Raw genomic sequence first — 15,244 nt, 5'->3', positions numbered from 1 at the left:
GATCATGTCCTATTAACACACAAACATGTTTGGTGCTTCACTGAGCCCACAAAAGGAAAAAGTCACATACAGAAGCAAGTCTACTGCTACAGTGTTGTTTAACCCTTTTTTGTTTTTCTAATTGAGCCTAGCTTAACCTATCGCCTCTCCACTGAATTTCACTTCCCTACCACCCTCTGGTCTCACTCTAATCAGCCCTGGGCTTTTCCTTGGCTCAGGAATAGCAGGTGGAGGATGGTTACTTCCTTTAGCGTAACCCCATCCCACCTCCCACTGTCCTGCTCTGGGCAGGGGAGCTTTTGTGCCGGCTAAAGGAAGTGTATTGTGTGTCCATCTGTCTTCCACATATCCCTCCTTCTCTCCACAAGCTTCAGTCTCAAAGGGCTACCAGCAGATTGGAGGGGGGTTGCAATGCAGTAATGCATCAGCTGAAAGGTGACAGGAGCATGTTCATCTGTGCCCATATACTTAAAGATGTGGTGTGAGTGTTTCATACAATAGTTTTGTTTCCAGTACATGCATGCACACCAGTCTTTAATTAAATTGTGCTTTTACAATTGGACAACATAATAATAATAATAATGATGATAATAATGATGATAAGATAATGATGATGATAATAATAATAATAATAGTAGTAGTAGTAGTAGTAGTAGTATAATAGTCAGTGTAACAATAATTCAGTCATTCTCAGTCACAAAAACTGTAACTCTTGCTCTCTTTCTAGTGTTAACTATTATTAGTGAGGGTGGACAAAAGACCAGAGGGCTAATATCTAGAAATAATTAATAAATAATACCAAATTTAAAAACATTGCCACAATATCGGACTGTTTTGTTGTTTCCCCTTACAGGGTGAGTCCCAGGTTGTGACCGATATTTAAAATGTTTAGTGTTTTAGAGTTTAAAATGAACACATTTCATGTAAATAACTATTGCAGTGTTTAAGGCCTACTCCATTAGCATACTCTTACTGATGGAAAACAGCTGGTGCACTAACGTGTTCCCAGTGTAACTCACACTTTGTTATTGTACTTGTTCTGTCCAGAGAGATATTACAGTGTATTCGGTAATTAATTGAATCACAGAATGTACTGAACTAAGGGAGTTGGTTTGGTCTGTCTACTGCAGCAGCTGTCTGTGTTTTAGGCTGCTTTTTTTGATCTTTTATCCCTTTTTTTTTTTTTCTCTTTTTTTTTTTTTTTTGCACCTCTTCCCCTTTGTACTGAACTCTGCTTTCAACAGCATTTGACCTACGCATAGCATCGTCACCGTCTGGCTGTGTACTGTTTTTGTAAGCCTGCCTTTGAAGGTTGCATACCCAAAATCATTCACTCTACAAATGCCTACATGAACAGACACAAAGACAAGACAGCAACACTAATTTGTTAAATATGCGAGATATATTATAAAATGGTCTATAGTAATTTTATATACTGAATGGGGAGCATATATGTGTATATGTCCTTGTTTTATGTGTTTAAGGTATTGGGCTGTTTTTTTGCGTATGTTTGTTTGTTCCATTTTATTTGTATCTAGGAGCTGGGGTATGTTTGTAGTTTATATTACCTATTGTTCCTGCCTTCCCAGACTCCAGGTAGAAACTGGCTGCTGACTAATTCTGATACAGTGGATCTCTTCCTCCTGTGACGGTCGTGTTATTATGCATAGTCTCTCACAAGTGAAGTAAACCAGCAGTGAGCTACTTTTTATTTTTTGTATTTCATTAAATTTTTTTTTTATATTTCAAATGTGTAGATTGTACAGCCTGCTGTCAGGATGAAGGACATGTAATAATGTGCCACGCTGCACCGTGGATTTTTAATTTTCAAAATCCATTTTTTTAATTGATTCACAAGATGTGCACAAAATATCAACTGTTATGTCACAGAAGCTTCTGTTCCCTTCATGCCTGTGTGTATCCATAGACTCGTTCCTTTTTTGACAAAGGAAGTAAGACCCACCCTTGTTTGTTCTGTTGCAAAGGGTGGTTGAACTGTCCTGTGAGTTCAGTGTTGACATAAAGTGGACTCATACATCACACCATACTCCTCCTGGGTAACACTGTCACTTTTTAATGGTCAGTGAGCCCTAAGACATTTGATTCTCACCTTAACAATCCATGTGTTTTGTACCATGCAGGGACATTCCAGTGAAAGGTTTTGACACATTGACTCTTTTGTTTTTCCCTGTTTTCCCACTGGAAAGCAGTGGTGACATTAAAACAAAACATAAAGCATTTGGATATGGGTAGGAAGTCAAAAAGTGTAGTGGAAAAGTGGAATTTTCAATTCCTCGCACATCTCCCCCTTATACTGATAACAAACTCGTGCATACTTAGCATTCTCTTGGCCAGCTTCATGATAGTTGCCTGGAATTTCTTTCCAAATTCCTTTAGGTGGTTCCCTCATGTGGTCAGCATACTCCAGTTCAACCTAACCGTCTCAGTTTGGGTTAAGTTAGACAATTATGGAGGCCAGATCATCTGATGCAGCACTGTCACTGACATTAGTCTAATAGCCTGTACATGGTTAAGTGTATTTTGTCATGTTAAAATTGTGTTTTTTAAATGTACCCTTAGGTGGTGATTTGTTGAAAAATCTAACTCAGAGCTATTACTGATTTGGGTCGGAAGCATTTAATACTAATGCTGTTTTTGAACTCCAATCCAGAGAAAACATTATTTAGCCTGATGTTACTGATGGTCTGACTAAAGGTTGAAGAAAGTTTGTACATAAGGCAAATAAGAATTTACTTTCATTGTATGATAAGGACAGAATGCTTTATAAAGGTAGGGTATAGATGATATGACTGAAACTGTTTTTTAACACTTTGCTTAATTTCTTGTTTTCCTGGTATTTCAAGGGAACGAGGTTATCATGTATGTAAATGTAATGATGCTCAGCCAACAGACTGGACACTCCAGCTGGAACTAAACCCTGTGTGTGTGTGTGTGTGTGTGTGTGTGTGTGTGTGTGTGTGTGTGTGTGTGTGTGTGGGTGGGTGGGTGGTAGAGCTGGAATGTAATACACAACAAAATAAACAGACGGCGGCTCATTGGCTAAGCTACATGGCAGAATTCTTTCTGTGGGCTGACAAAGATATTTTAAGGTTGTGGGGCTACATTAATTATCTTTTAATTAAATTTGTAAATAAAAACATGTAGTCATGCACTTCTATCAGCAGTGCAACTGAGTTAAAAAAACAAACAATTCTCTAGAGACATTTTGAAAAGTGTAGTTTATGTTTTCCTGCTTGGTATATTAATCTATTTTCCTTTATTTGCTATTTAAGAAAGGCAGGAGCTTATATTTTAGACCTTCAGGTCCTTATTTGTCTAAGGAACTATTTTTACTAGTGTAACAGAATCGGCTGGTTTCCTGTGTCAATCTCGTAGGCGTTTTAATGTGTTATTTACAATGGGCAGGGTCATAACACCCTGACCCTTTCCTTTAACTTACATTTACACTCTTTGCTAAGTTTAATTACATGTGATCATAATGTAGCAGTATTGAATAATAGAATAAACAGAATATTACATACCAGCTGAATGTGCATGTCGTCTACCAAGGTCAGTTGATTGATCCCTAGCTCCTCCTGTCCATGTGTTGAACTATCCTTGGGCATTTTACTGAATCCCCAGTTGCCCTCCATGAATCCATCGGAGTGTCTTTGAATGTTAGGCAAAGTGCTTAGGTAGAGTTAAAGGCATTGCATGATTGTGTATTACTGGTTGAATGAGACGCCTAGGTATGTTATAGATTCCAGTCCATTGCATTTACTGTATATTGTTTCAATGGCTTATAATGTTGAATGGTGCATTGACCAGGTGTAACCAACAGAGGGTGCCACTTTCACATGAATGGAAAATGGAATGGTTCATGATTTTTGTCACCTGATGGCAGCACTGCACTCTTAATGGTTGGTATTGATGTGAATTGGAGGCATTCAGTTGGTCTGCAAATTCAAACTTTTTATTCTCTACTCCAATTTAAAAAAACAAACAAACTTTAATATACACCTGATAATTTTAATATAACATGGACTCCAGTTTCTTCCTAAAGCCTGTTAATTTCTCATTGTTATTCTTATTGTTATTAACCTCAATGTCCCTCTTTGTTGTTCTACTCAGATGCTACAGGATTGTGCCAAAGCCCGCAGGGAAGTGGAGCTTCACTGGAGGGCATCACCTTGTGACCACATTGTGCGTATCATCGATGTTTATGAGAACCTCTATCAGGGCAAAAAGTGTCTGCTTATCGTTATGGAATGGTGAGTATAAAGTTTTGGGGTGCCCCCCCCCCCCACCCACCCACCCACCCACCCACCCACACCCACACCCACACACACACACACACACACACACACACACACACACACACACTGAAAATGTGCAATTGGGTCTATAAGTAATTAGACAGTGACACAGGCTTTACAGATTTGACTCTGTACACTGTCCAAGTAGATTTTGAATCAGTCAGAATTGTTCCACTGACAGTTTGATACACAGCAATTTGTATACATTATCAAAAAAGTCAGACTCAATGAACAAACTAGTAAAATTCTGAATTTGAGGTTCATTGTAATTAATTGGATTTTAGTAATGCTTTTTCTCGTTCTTTAAGTTTAGAACTCATGGCCATGACTAAATGCTATGTTTCCCTTCAGATTCTTTCCCAAGCCTTTACTGCTGCCACATTCAGTTGATCCTTGTGTGTCTGCCTTCAGTTTTGTTTATAGTAGCTAAATATCCCATTTCTCTGTCGTCACTGTCCTTTTAAAAATGTACTGTTGCAAAATTACTTGCCTGAGTTCTTTTGCACAAACTGTTTCTCAGTTGTATCATTTTATATTAAAATAAATCTGCTCAGATTTAAGTTAAGACATAGAGTCACCACCATGCTACTGTGGCACCCAAATGTGTGACCATTTGCCCAAATTGAGTCATGCAAGAAAAAAATGACCCCACGTATCGTAGCAAATCTACAGCAGAAACTCTTGGGAGGAAAATAGTGTTGCAACGTCCCAGTGAAAGTTAGGACCTCTGCATGATTGAAATGCTTTGGCTTTACCTTAAGAGAACAGTGCATAAACACAATACCCACAAACCTCAATGAACTGAAGCAACCTTGTAAAGACGTTCCTCAACAACAATGTGTTCCTCAATATCATACTGAATTGTTTTCTGTAAGACTGGAGTCATGCAGAAAATTATGTTATTACTGCTAAAGATGCAAGCATGATGCCAGCTAAGATTAGATGAGCGTCATTGTATGCACAAGTGTACAAGAAACTGTTGAACTTGGTGCACACAGACAAACAAACAGGTATTGATGGGTTTTACTGTAGCTTTTCAGAAGACTGCAACAGGGCAGTAATTCGATTTGAATTTGATAGTGCTCTGGCTAAGAGCTGGAAAACGTGTTAACTCTCTGGATACTTTTTTTTTGGTGGGGGGGGCTTCCCCTTCAGAGTCAAAATCAAAATCGTCAGGTGGAAGAACCCATGCATTTCCCAGTCGACTTGCTTCCCCCTCGACCTGCCCGACCATGCAGAATGAGCATCTAACCACTTGACATAGTCATACATTCTCTGCATATTACTTTGAATAAGGATCTTTGGTGCTGGCTAGCTAGCTAGCTGCATGCAGACCAGTAGGCAAGCATATTTACCACTTTCACTGATCATGGAAGAAAGGTAACTTCCTGATGCACTCTGAATGCACTTACCTTTTTCTGAAGAACAATTAGATCATAACCTAAAAGACTGAACTGTGAAGAAAAAACAATATACAGTGGGGCAAAAAAGTATTTAGTCAGCCACCGATTGTGCAAGTTCCCCCACTTAAAATGATGACAGAGGTCAGTAATTTGCACCAGAGGTACACTTCAACCGTGAGAGACAGAATGTGGAAAAAAAAATCCATGAATTCACATGGTAGGATTTGTAAAGAATTTATTCGTAAATCAGGGTGGAAAATAAGTATTTGGTCACCTCAAACAAGGAAAATCTCTGGCTCTCACAGACCTGTAACGTCTTCTGTAAGAAGCTTTTCTGTCCCCCACTCGTTACCTGTATGAATGGCACCTGTTTGAACTCATCATCTGTATAAAAGACACCTGTCCACAGCCTCAAACAGTCAGACTCCAAACTCCGCCATGGCCAAGACCAAAGAGCTTTCGAAGGACACCAGGAAAAGTATTGTAGACCTGCACCAGACTGGGAAGAGTGAATCTACAATAGGCAAGCAGCTTGGTGTGAAAAAATCAACTGTGGGAGCAATCATGAGAAAATGGAAGACATACAAGACCACTGATAATCTCCCTCGATCTGGGGCTCCACGCAAGATCTCATCCCGTGGGGTCAAAATGATCATGAGAACGGTGAGCAAAGATCCCAGAACCACACGGGGGGACCTGGTGAATGACCTGCAGAGAGCTGGGACCAAAGTAACAAAGGTCACCATCAGTAACACACTACAACGGCAGGGAATCAAATCCCGCAGTACCAGACGTGTTCCGCTGCTGAAGCCAGTGCATGTCCAGGCCCGTCTGAAGTTTGCCAGAGAGCACATGGATGATACAGCAGAGGATTGGGAGAATGTCATGTGGTCAGATGAAACCAAAGTAGAACTTTTTGGTATAAACTCAACTCGTCGTGTTTGGAGGACGAAGAATACTGAGTTGCATCCCAAGAACACCATACCTACTGTGAAGCATGGGGGTGGAAACATCATGCTATGGGGCTGTTTTTCTGCCAAGGGGACAGGACGACTGATCCGTGTTAAGGACAGAATGAATGGGGCCATGTATCGTGAGATTTTGAGCCAAAACCTCCTTCCATCAGTGAGAACTTTGAAGATGAAATGAGGCTGGGTCTTCCAACATGACAATGATCCAAAACACACCGCCCAGGCAACAAAGGAGTGGCTCCGTAAGAAGCATTTGAAAGTCCTGGAGTGGCCTAGCCAGTCTCCAGACCTCAACCCCATAGAAAATCTGTGGCGGGAGTTGAAAGTCCGTGTTGCTCAGCGACAGCCCCAAAACATCACTGCTCTCGAGAAGATCTGCATGGAGGAATGGGCCAAAATACCAGCTACTGTGTGTGCAAACCTGGTAAAGACCTATAGTAAACGTTTGACCTCTGTTATTGCCAACAAAGGTTATGTTACAAAGTATTGAGTTGTATTTTTGTTATTGACCAAATACTTATTTTCCACCCTGATTTACGAATAAATTCTTTACAAATCCTACCATGTGGATTCATGGATTTTTTTTTTTTTTCACATTCTGTCTCTCACAGTTGAAGTGTACCTCTGGTGCAAATTACTGACCTCTGTCATCATTTTAGGTGGGGGAACTTGCACAATCGGTGGCTGACTAAATACTGTTTTGCCCCACTGTAAGCTAGGGGTGGGCAATATAAACGATATACGATAGAAACTATATAAATTTGGCCAACGATAGAGATTTTGACTATACCGCGATAGCGCGTGTTGATGATGTCATCAAGCTGCACCTGTTTTGGTCGAAAGCATCGCAGCAGCTACAACCGTTATCATCTGCAAATTATGCCGGGCGACAGTCATAGCAAAGTGATGAAGCACTTTTGAAATATGGGGAAAGCCAAAAACTGCGCTTCCTCCACTTCCGTAACATTGATTCATTAATGTTGAATTTTCTCGCAGCTGTTCTTTCCCATGTTGTTGCAGTATATTAATAACTAACCTCGTATTGTGGATGAATAATCTCAGTTGTTCTCCTGACTGAAGTTTGCCCCGTGTATAGCATCCTGCTATGCGATTGCATTTGTCCCTGACCACCAGAATCCCTCACGTTAACTTTTATCGAGTGGGGGAAAAAAAGTTGGCGTTCATCCTCCAGCTTCACTGTGCTAATGTTATGCTAACATAGCTGTGTCGCTAGCAATCATGTAGCACAACATTATATACCAGGTAGTCCAGCTTCAGTAACCCTGCAAACACCACTGCTGTTTAGTTTTCTGTCTTCATTTATGTTGGAAGTGGTAGCAGAGCTGTACCTTTTAATTAGTTTCAAAAATCTCTCAGTCAGAACATGGTCTGTCAGGTTTAGGTGGAAACTAGCGAGCTAACTTCCTGTTAACTTGTAACTCCGTTAAATTTAATAAATATTGTTTTCATGGATGCCTGGATGTTAAACTTAATTGTTACACCTGTTAAAGCAGCAACGCTGATGATTTTATTAAAGATGAAAGAATTTAGACCGTTTTTAACTTTCAGTGTTCATTTGACTTTGGGATCTGAAGGGACGGAGTTTTGGACCCAGATTACTCCGCGAAGCTCCTCACTACGGCAGCCGCAATGTTCTGACAATCCATCAAGCTGTGCAGCTTACCAAAGTTGTACTAAAACATTTTTTTAACAGATTTCTGCACGCCAAAATCGGTTCGAGGTCAGTAAGCACAACCAGAATTCATACATAAGGCACACTCTCGATTTTTGAGAAAATTAAAGGATTTTAAGTGTGCCTTATAGTGTGGAAAATACGTTATACAGAAGAAAAGAATATATCGTGATATATATCGTTACCGCACATGCTTCAAATTATCGCCCGGCCCTAATGTAAGCACAAATCAAGCTCAAAGTTTGGAGGAACTTCTAGTATTTAAGTAGAGTATTGTATTGAATGCAAAAGGGCTGACCCAGACCTGGACACAGTCGGTGGCTGCCATTGTGCTCAAATGCAAAACTGAGGATTAGGTAGAGATAAATTAAACTTAATACTTTATTACTTATGGATTACATTTTTCATTAATGATACTTTCTTCTTTATTATGTCTTCATTAAAAAACGCTTAAATGGCGGGGGGAAATATAAACTTTTCAGAAGGTTGTAAGCAAGCTTAAATTAGAGTGATAACAATGTGTTCGATATGTAACAGGATTGACAGGATTTGTTGGGAACAATCAAAGTGTTGGTGAGCAGCTTGTTTTCTTTAATCCTAAACGTAAATTTATCTTTGTTTTAAAATACATAAGCCCACTCATCTTTAAGTATTTCTCGTCTATGGGCTATTATGCCAAACCATAAATCGAGTGAAATTTTCATTTGTTATATAGTTTTCAGTTTCTAGAATTGGTAAGGTAGGTAAGGTAAGATTACCTAGAACAAAGGTGAAGTGATACTCATCTCGACCTCTCTGTTGCTCTAAGCAAATTTCTGCCAGGTTAGTTATTGTAAATCACTTGTGTACAACCTTTGAAATGACCCATTTCTTCTAAATGACATTGGTACAATTTCCTTGCTTTTGTAGTTCCACTTGAAGCATTTTAAACCACCCTTCCCCCATCCCCCACTACCAACTTCAAACACGTGCACTCATTAGGTTTGCGGTTTCAATTTGTAGTCGTCGGCGTTAGTGGACCGATCTGCTTACACACTGACATGCGAAAAAATGGCGCCGCTGATGACTCATTTCCTTGAGAAAATGTGCTAGGCATGAAACGCCAATGAAGTTTTCTGATGAAGCTAAAATGATTCCTAGAAAATCACCTGTGGACAGAGAGAAACATAGTCAGGCATTTCTCTTTTCTAGATACGCTGAGTAACTGAGTCAGTGTGATGACCTACATTTTTGTTTTCTCCCGTGTTGTGTAAAAACCCAACATGTGAATATGTCAGGTCCGCAACATAATTTTGGAAATTCGGTGCTGGTCATCTCTCCTGCATGACAAACTGGAAGCGGAAGTCTGTCTGGGACTGCTGGATAAACATGTTATTTGTACAACCTTCAGCACAAACTTGGTGGTTTGAACCGTATGGCATTGTGGTTATGGGATTTCTTTAATTTCAGAGTGCTAACCACAGTTGCTACTACCACTCCTGATTGATAGAAACTTTGTTCTTAGTATTACACTCTGTTATTAGAGTTTTAGATCCTTAGAGCAAATACAAACTTGCCTTTATGATATATTCATTGAGAAAATCAGCTTTAAAAATCCAGTTTTATAACACTGTACCCTCCACATGTACATGTGAAAGACTGTAGCTTAACAAGTGTGTTACAGTTTGCTGCTGTTATGGTGTAAAATGTGTGCAATTCCTCTGAGCTTTTGAAAATATTAAAAGAAGTGTGAATTCTCAGCAGAACAGATGCTTCAATAGATTCATTTACATTGATGAACCCTACTGCTTGCAGTGCAAAAGTATAAGATAAGTTTGAATAATGGCTGGATCACCTCAGAACTGGCAGTTTAACATGTTGATCTCTCACACTTTTTTTTTTTTTTAATCAAAATGAGTTCAATCAAACTGCTGCCCATTTTTCAGTATGCAAAATGTGAATGATTAATTTAAAGAAGTTCGAAGTGTGCTGTGGTTTAGAAGCCCTGTCCCGTGGCGTCCCCGGATCTTGCTTGCTTGCTATACATACGCACACTGCCATATACCATTAGACACACTCGGATACAAAATTGACGTTGATGATTCTACCTGAAACTCTCACAGTCATACCGTGTGCAATGAGATTAAATGAAACTTAACATCAAGCATGCTAAGTGCGAGTTTCTCATACTCATTTAAATTCAGGCTAACATTCATTAGTTTACCAGTGGTCAGCATCTGCTTACATCGACCTTTTCTTCAAGTCTTTTCACATGCATATGTCTGCGCCTCATTGGTAATACATAGTGTGGGGTGTTCCTGTGTGTTATCATAATGTGATGAGGGGCCATGGATGTGTAAGCAGTATTTTACTAAATCTGACTACAGTATAAATATAGATACTTTCAAGATGGTTCGTACATAAAAGTACTCTGCATAACACGTTTTTGGAACGAAAGGGGGCATTTAAAGACCTAGTTTATCAGCTACGTTGAACACATTAACATTCTTTTTAGAGCAGTCTTTAACATTTGCGCAACACAGGGAAGCAGAAGATCAATCAACCAGCAATCTGTCTGTTAGTCATACTAGAAGTGTGTAAAAGACCATAGCAACCTACTTCTGTCTTTCACAGACTCTAGCTGGACCTAGTAGATTGCCAGTAAAATAGTAGTAATTTTTATCGTAAATTTACTTGAACTAACTTAAAAAAAAAAACCATGCAAATTTGAATTGTTGCCATGCACACTTTGTGGTATACAAGATGAACTAGTTACATTCATGGAAGAAGGAAGTAACTGTAAGATTTAAATACCTTACAGATGGCGGATTAGATTAGTTTGCAAAAGGTGTGAGAAAAAGTCATTTTATTGGTTTCGCACACTTTTGTTGGTCAACCAACAGACCGCAGACCACCTCTACAAGGCAGAGGAAGAGAGCATCCTCTTTGCTTTGAAACGGCTTGAATGGTGTGCTGTATTTCCTACAACTAGGGCACACACCAAACCCCACATCCTGACAGCTATTTTAGCTTTTGTGCTACCCCCCCCCACACACACACACGTTTCAGAGGACATGTGTTTTAATGTGTTTTCGCACTGCAGTTAATTTACCAGAGTTTTTCTCTCATTTTAATTTTGTCCCAGTGAGAGCAATTTCCTCTGTCTCTATTGGTATCATTGCAACAAGCCACCATAATTGTTTGTTTGGACATCTGGTAGGGTATCACGCTGTACATGCAATAACCTGGAATCAAACATAGAAGACTGTAAAGCACGTGTATTTACTGACATAAGGCTTTTTTTTCTTTTTTTCTTTTTTAGCATGGATGGTGGCGAGCTTTTTAATCGAATCCAGTCCAGAGGAGACCAGGCCTTCACAGAGAGGGGTAATAAACCTATATTGCCCTAAAAATCCCAGCATTTCTTACTATGCTTTATGATGTGATTATGTAGAAGATTTGATTAATCATAAAGACATATGCACTCTGATACCAGCTAAATACATTCAGTCTCCATTTGTGACGCTTGACATTTGCTGACACAGTCACTTAAAATCTGTTAAAAAACTGAACTGTCTCATCACTTCAGAGGCTTCTCACATCATGAAGAGCATAGGTGAGGCTATACAATTTCTACACGCAATCAACATCGCCCACAGAGATGTCAAGGTACGTGCTCTTTGCATTGCCTTATCATACTTATTCATAAGAAATAAACTTTTCTTTAAACTGAGGATGACTTAAAGTTACTAATGTTGTAATCTTATCTTTATGCTGGATTCCTGAATACTCCCTGCAGCCAGAGAATTTACTGTATTCCTCAAAGAGACCCCGTGCCCTGCTCAAGCTCACAGACTTTGGTTTTGCCAAGGAGACCACCTCACTTAACTCTTTAGCTACTCCTTGCTACACGCCCTACTATGTTGGTAAGAACCTGTTTGTGTTTATTACTACATTACAGCTGCTCTCATTGATAACTAGTTAAAAACATCCCTCTCTTGCCTTTTCCTTCTTTTCTTCCTTATGGCATACAGCTCCAGAGGTTCTCGGCCCAGAGAAATATGACAAGTCATGTGACATGTGGTCGTTGGGTGTCATTATGTATATCTTGTAAGTTCTTGTTTTTTTTCCTCCCTCTAATCCTTTTGTTATAGATGTCACATTCAATACGGAAGCATATAATGATGTTTTACACCTTCCACAGGCTGTGTGGATATCCTCCGTTTTATTCTAACCATGGTCTAGCCATCTCTCCTGGGATGAAGAAGAGGATCAGAAATGGTCAATATGAGTTTCCCAACCCTGAATGGTGTGATGTATCAGAGGAAGGTAAGATCATAAAAATAGACTTTGTTAATGCAATGTCGAAACTAATTTTTTTTAAACTTTATATTGACTTGTAATATTTCCTCTACCAGTCAAAGGTTTGGACACACCATATCATTAAATGGTTTTTCTTTATTTTCATGACTATTTACATTGTAGAATCTGACTGAAAGTATCAAAACTATGAATGAATACATATGGAATTCTGTAGTGAACACAAAAATGTGAAATAACTCAAAACATGTTTTATATTTTACATTATTGAAAATATGCACCCTTCGCTTTGATTACTGCTTTGCACACCTCTTGGCATTCTCTCGATGAGCTTCATGAGGTCGTCGCCTGAAATGGTTTTCCAACAGTCTTGAAGGAGTTCCCAGATATGCTGAGCACTTGTTGGCCTTTTTCCCTTCACTTTGTGGTCCATCTTATCCCAAACCATCTCAATTGGGTTTAGGTCAGGTGACTTTCTAGCCAGGCCTTTTGGCGCAGCACTCCATCACTCTCCTTCTGATAGCCCTTACACTGCCTGAAGGTGTGTTTGGGGTCATTGTCCTGTTGAAAAATAAATGATGGTGTAACACACCCAAAGAAAGATTCTAGGTCTGACCAACCGTGTCTGTCGTGGGCAAAAAGATGACAGTCAATAAAATTCTAAAAGATAATTTATTGACAAAAAAATATATCAAGAGATAAAAGATAAAACAGTCCAGTGTCCCATTTATGAATTATATAAAAAACACACAGTCCCAAGGCCAGAGCCAGCTATGCCACATGGCCAGTTGCACTCCACGTGTTGCCTGTAACAGGGTTAGAAGTTGTCCTTGGAGACCCACCACCCTGCAAGCATATAGCCAGTGGTCACTCCAGCCTCTGCAACTCTGCTACCTTTAGGCTGTGGCATATAATAGGCCCTGGCCTGCACAGAGAGACAAAACGACACTTTCACTATAGAATTCATAGCACAAAATCCATCCATCCCAAACATATCTGATTTCATCACATTACATACCTGCACAGAGAGACAAAACGACACAGCAGTGTTTGTAGTGTGGGCTATAAGTAGACCAGTGTATCAGTGCAATCAAGTACACCTGCCTCTAATTAGTCCAACCCCATTCCAGCCATTGGCTCACCAAAAATGTGACACACACACACACACACACACACACACACACACACACAAAACCACTCCCAACCCAGTGCAACTTCACACAATAATATGGAGCTGAATTAACACAGGCACATTAGTCTACCATGTTACAATGGTCCTACTAAACGCAAACCCGGTGTGATGGCATGTTGCTGGAGGATGCAGTGGTAGCCATGCTGCTTCCGTGTGTGCCTTCACTTTTGAATAAATCCCCAACAGTGTCACCAGCAGAGAACCCCCACCATCACCCCACCATCACACCACCTCCTTCATGCTTCACGGTGGGAACCATGGATGTAGAGACATCCATTCACCTTTTCTGTGTCACACAAAGACATGGCAAGTAGATCCAAAGATATCAAATTTGGACTAAAGCATGGATTTCCACTGGTCTAATGTCCATTCCTTTTGTTTCTTGGCCCAAACAAATCTCTTCTGCTTGTTGCTTTTTTTTAGTAGTTTCTTGACCATTAATTCCCGTATTCGCACAGTCTCCTCTAAACAGTTGATGTAGAGGTATGTCTGCTACTGGAACTCTGTGCATTTATCTGGGCTCTAGTTTGAGGTGCTGTTAACTTGGAATTTCTGAGGCTGGTGACTCGGACGACTTTATTTAGCAGCAGAGGTGACCCTTGGTCTTCCTTTCCTGGAGCGCTCCTCATGCGAGCCACTTTCACTCTAGCATTTGATGGTTTTTGCGACTGCACTTAGGGACACATTCAAAATTGTAGCATTTTTCCAGACTGACTGACCTTCAGTTCTTTAAGTAATGATTGACTGTCTTTACGTAGCTGATTGGTTCTTAATATGAATTCTAACAGTTGTCAAATAGGGCTGTCAGCTGTGTACAAACCTTGACTGCGCAACACAGCTGAGGTTCTCGAGCCCATTAAGAAGGCAAGAACCCCGACAACGCACACGTGAAGTGAAAACCATTTCACGTGACAACATCATAAAGCTCATTGAGAGAAGGCCAAGAGTTTGTAGCACTGTCAACAAAGCAAAGGGTCGCTATTTTCAGGAATCTAAACTAAAAGTTATTCAACAATGGTTTCTTTGTTACAAAATTCCATGTATTTTGTTTCATATATTTGATGTCTTCAGTATGTATCTACTGTAGAAAGTAGTAAAAGTAAAGAAAAAAAAAACATTAAATGAGACTGTGTCCACACTTGTGACTGGTGGTGTATCTATATGTAAAATGGAACTATGGAGGTGCCTTATTTCTAAACAAGAAATTTCATAATGGTATCACTTTCAAGTCTTTATAAAAGATTTCACCTAAATATGACAGTCAGACTGGTCTTTACTTTATTATCAAAAAATAGAAACTTGATGTGTTTCACATCCTTTACTGTCGTTCACATTTTCTGCAATTGAAAGTGATGCATTTATTCTGTGAT

General features: G+C 39.7%; 1 protein-coding gene across 1 annotated transcript in view; it reads left to right on the top strand.

Moving 5' to 3' along the window:
- The window catches only part of mapkapk2a (MAPK activated protein kinase 2a), a 36,427-nt gene that overhangs the window by 16,157 nt on the left and 5,026 nt on the right, over positions 1 to 15,244 (top strand). The window contains exons 2-7 of the mRNA XM_082532222.1: positions 4,132 to 4,271; positions 11,685 to 11,749; positions 11,952 to 12,031; positions 12,162 to 12,288; positions 12,397 to 12,472; positions 12,567 to 12,691. Coding sequence (XP_082388348.1) covers positions 4,132 to 4,271; positions 11,685 to 11,749; positions 11,952 to 12,031; positions 12,162 to 12,288; positions 12,397 to 12,472; positions 12,567 to 12,691 — 613 coding nt within the window. The remainder of the gene's footprint in view (positions 1 to 4,131; positions 4,272 to 11,684; positions 11,750 to 11,951; positions 12,032 to 12,161; positions 12,289 to 12,396; positions 12,473 to 12,566; positions 12,692 to 15,244) is intronic.

The sequence above is a fragment of the Aulonocara stuartgranti genome, assembly GCF_965226115.1.
Source record: "Aulonocara stuartgranti genome assembly, chromosome: 5".
Taxonomy (NCBI): Eukaryota; Metazoa; Chordata; class Actinopteri; order Cichliformes; family Cichlidae; genus Aulonocara; species Aulonocara stuartgranti.
Note: the sequence above shows the minus strand (reverse complement) of the source record. Positions and strands in the feature narration are given on the sequence as shown.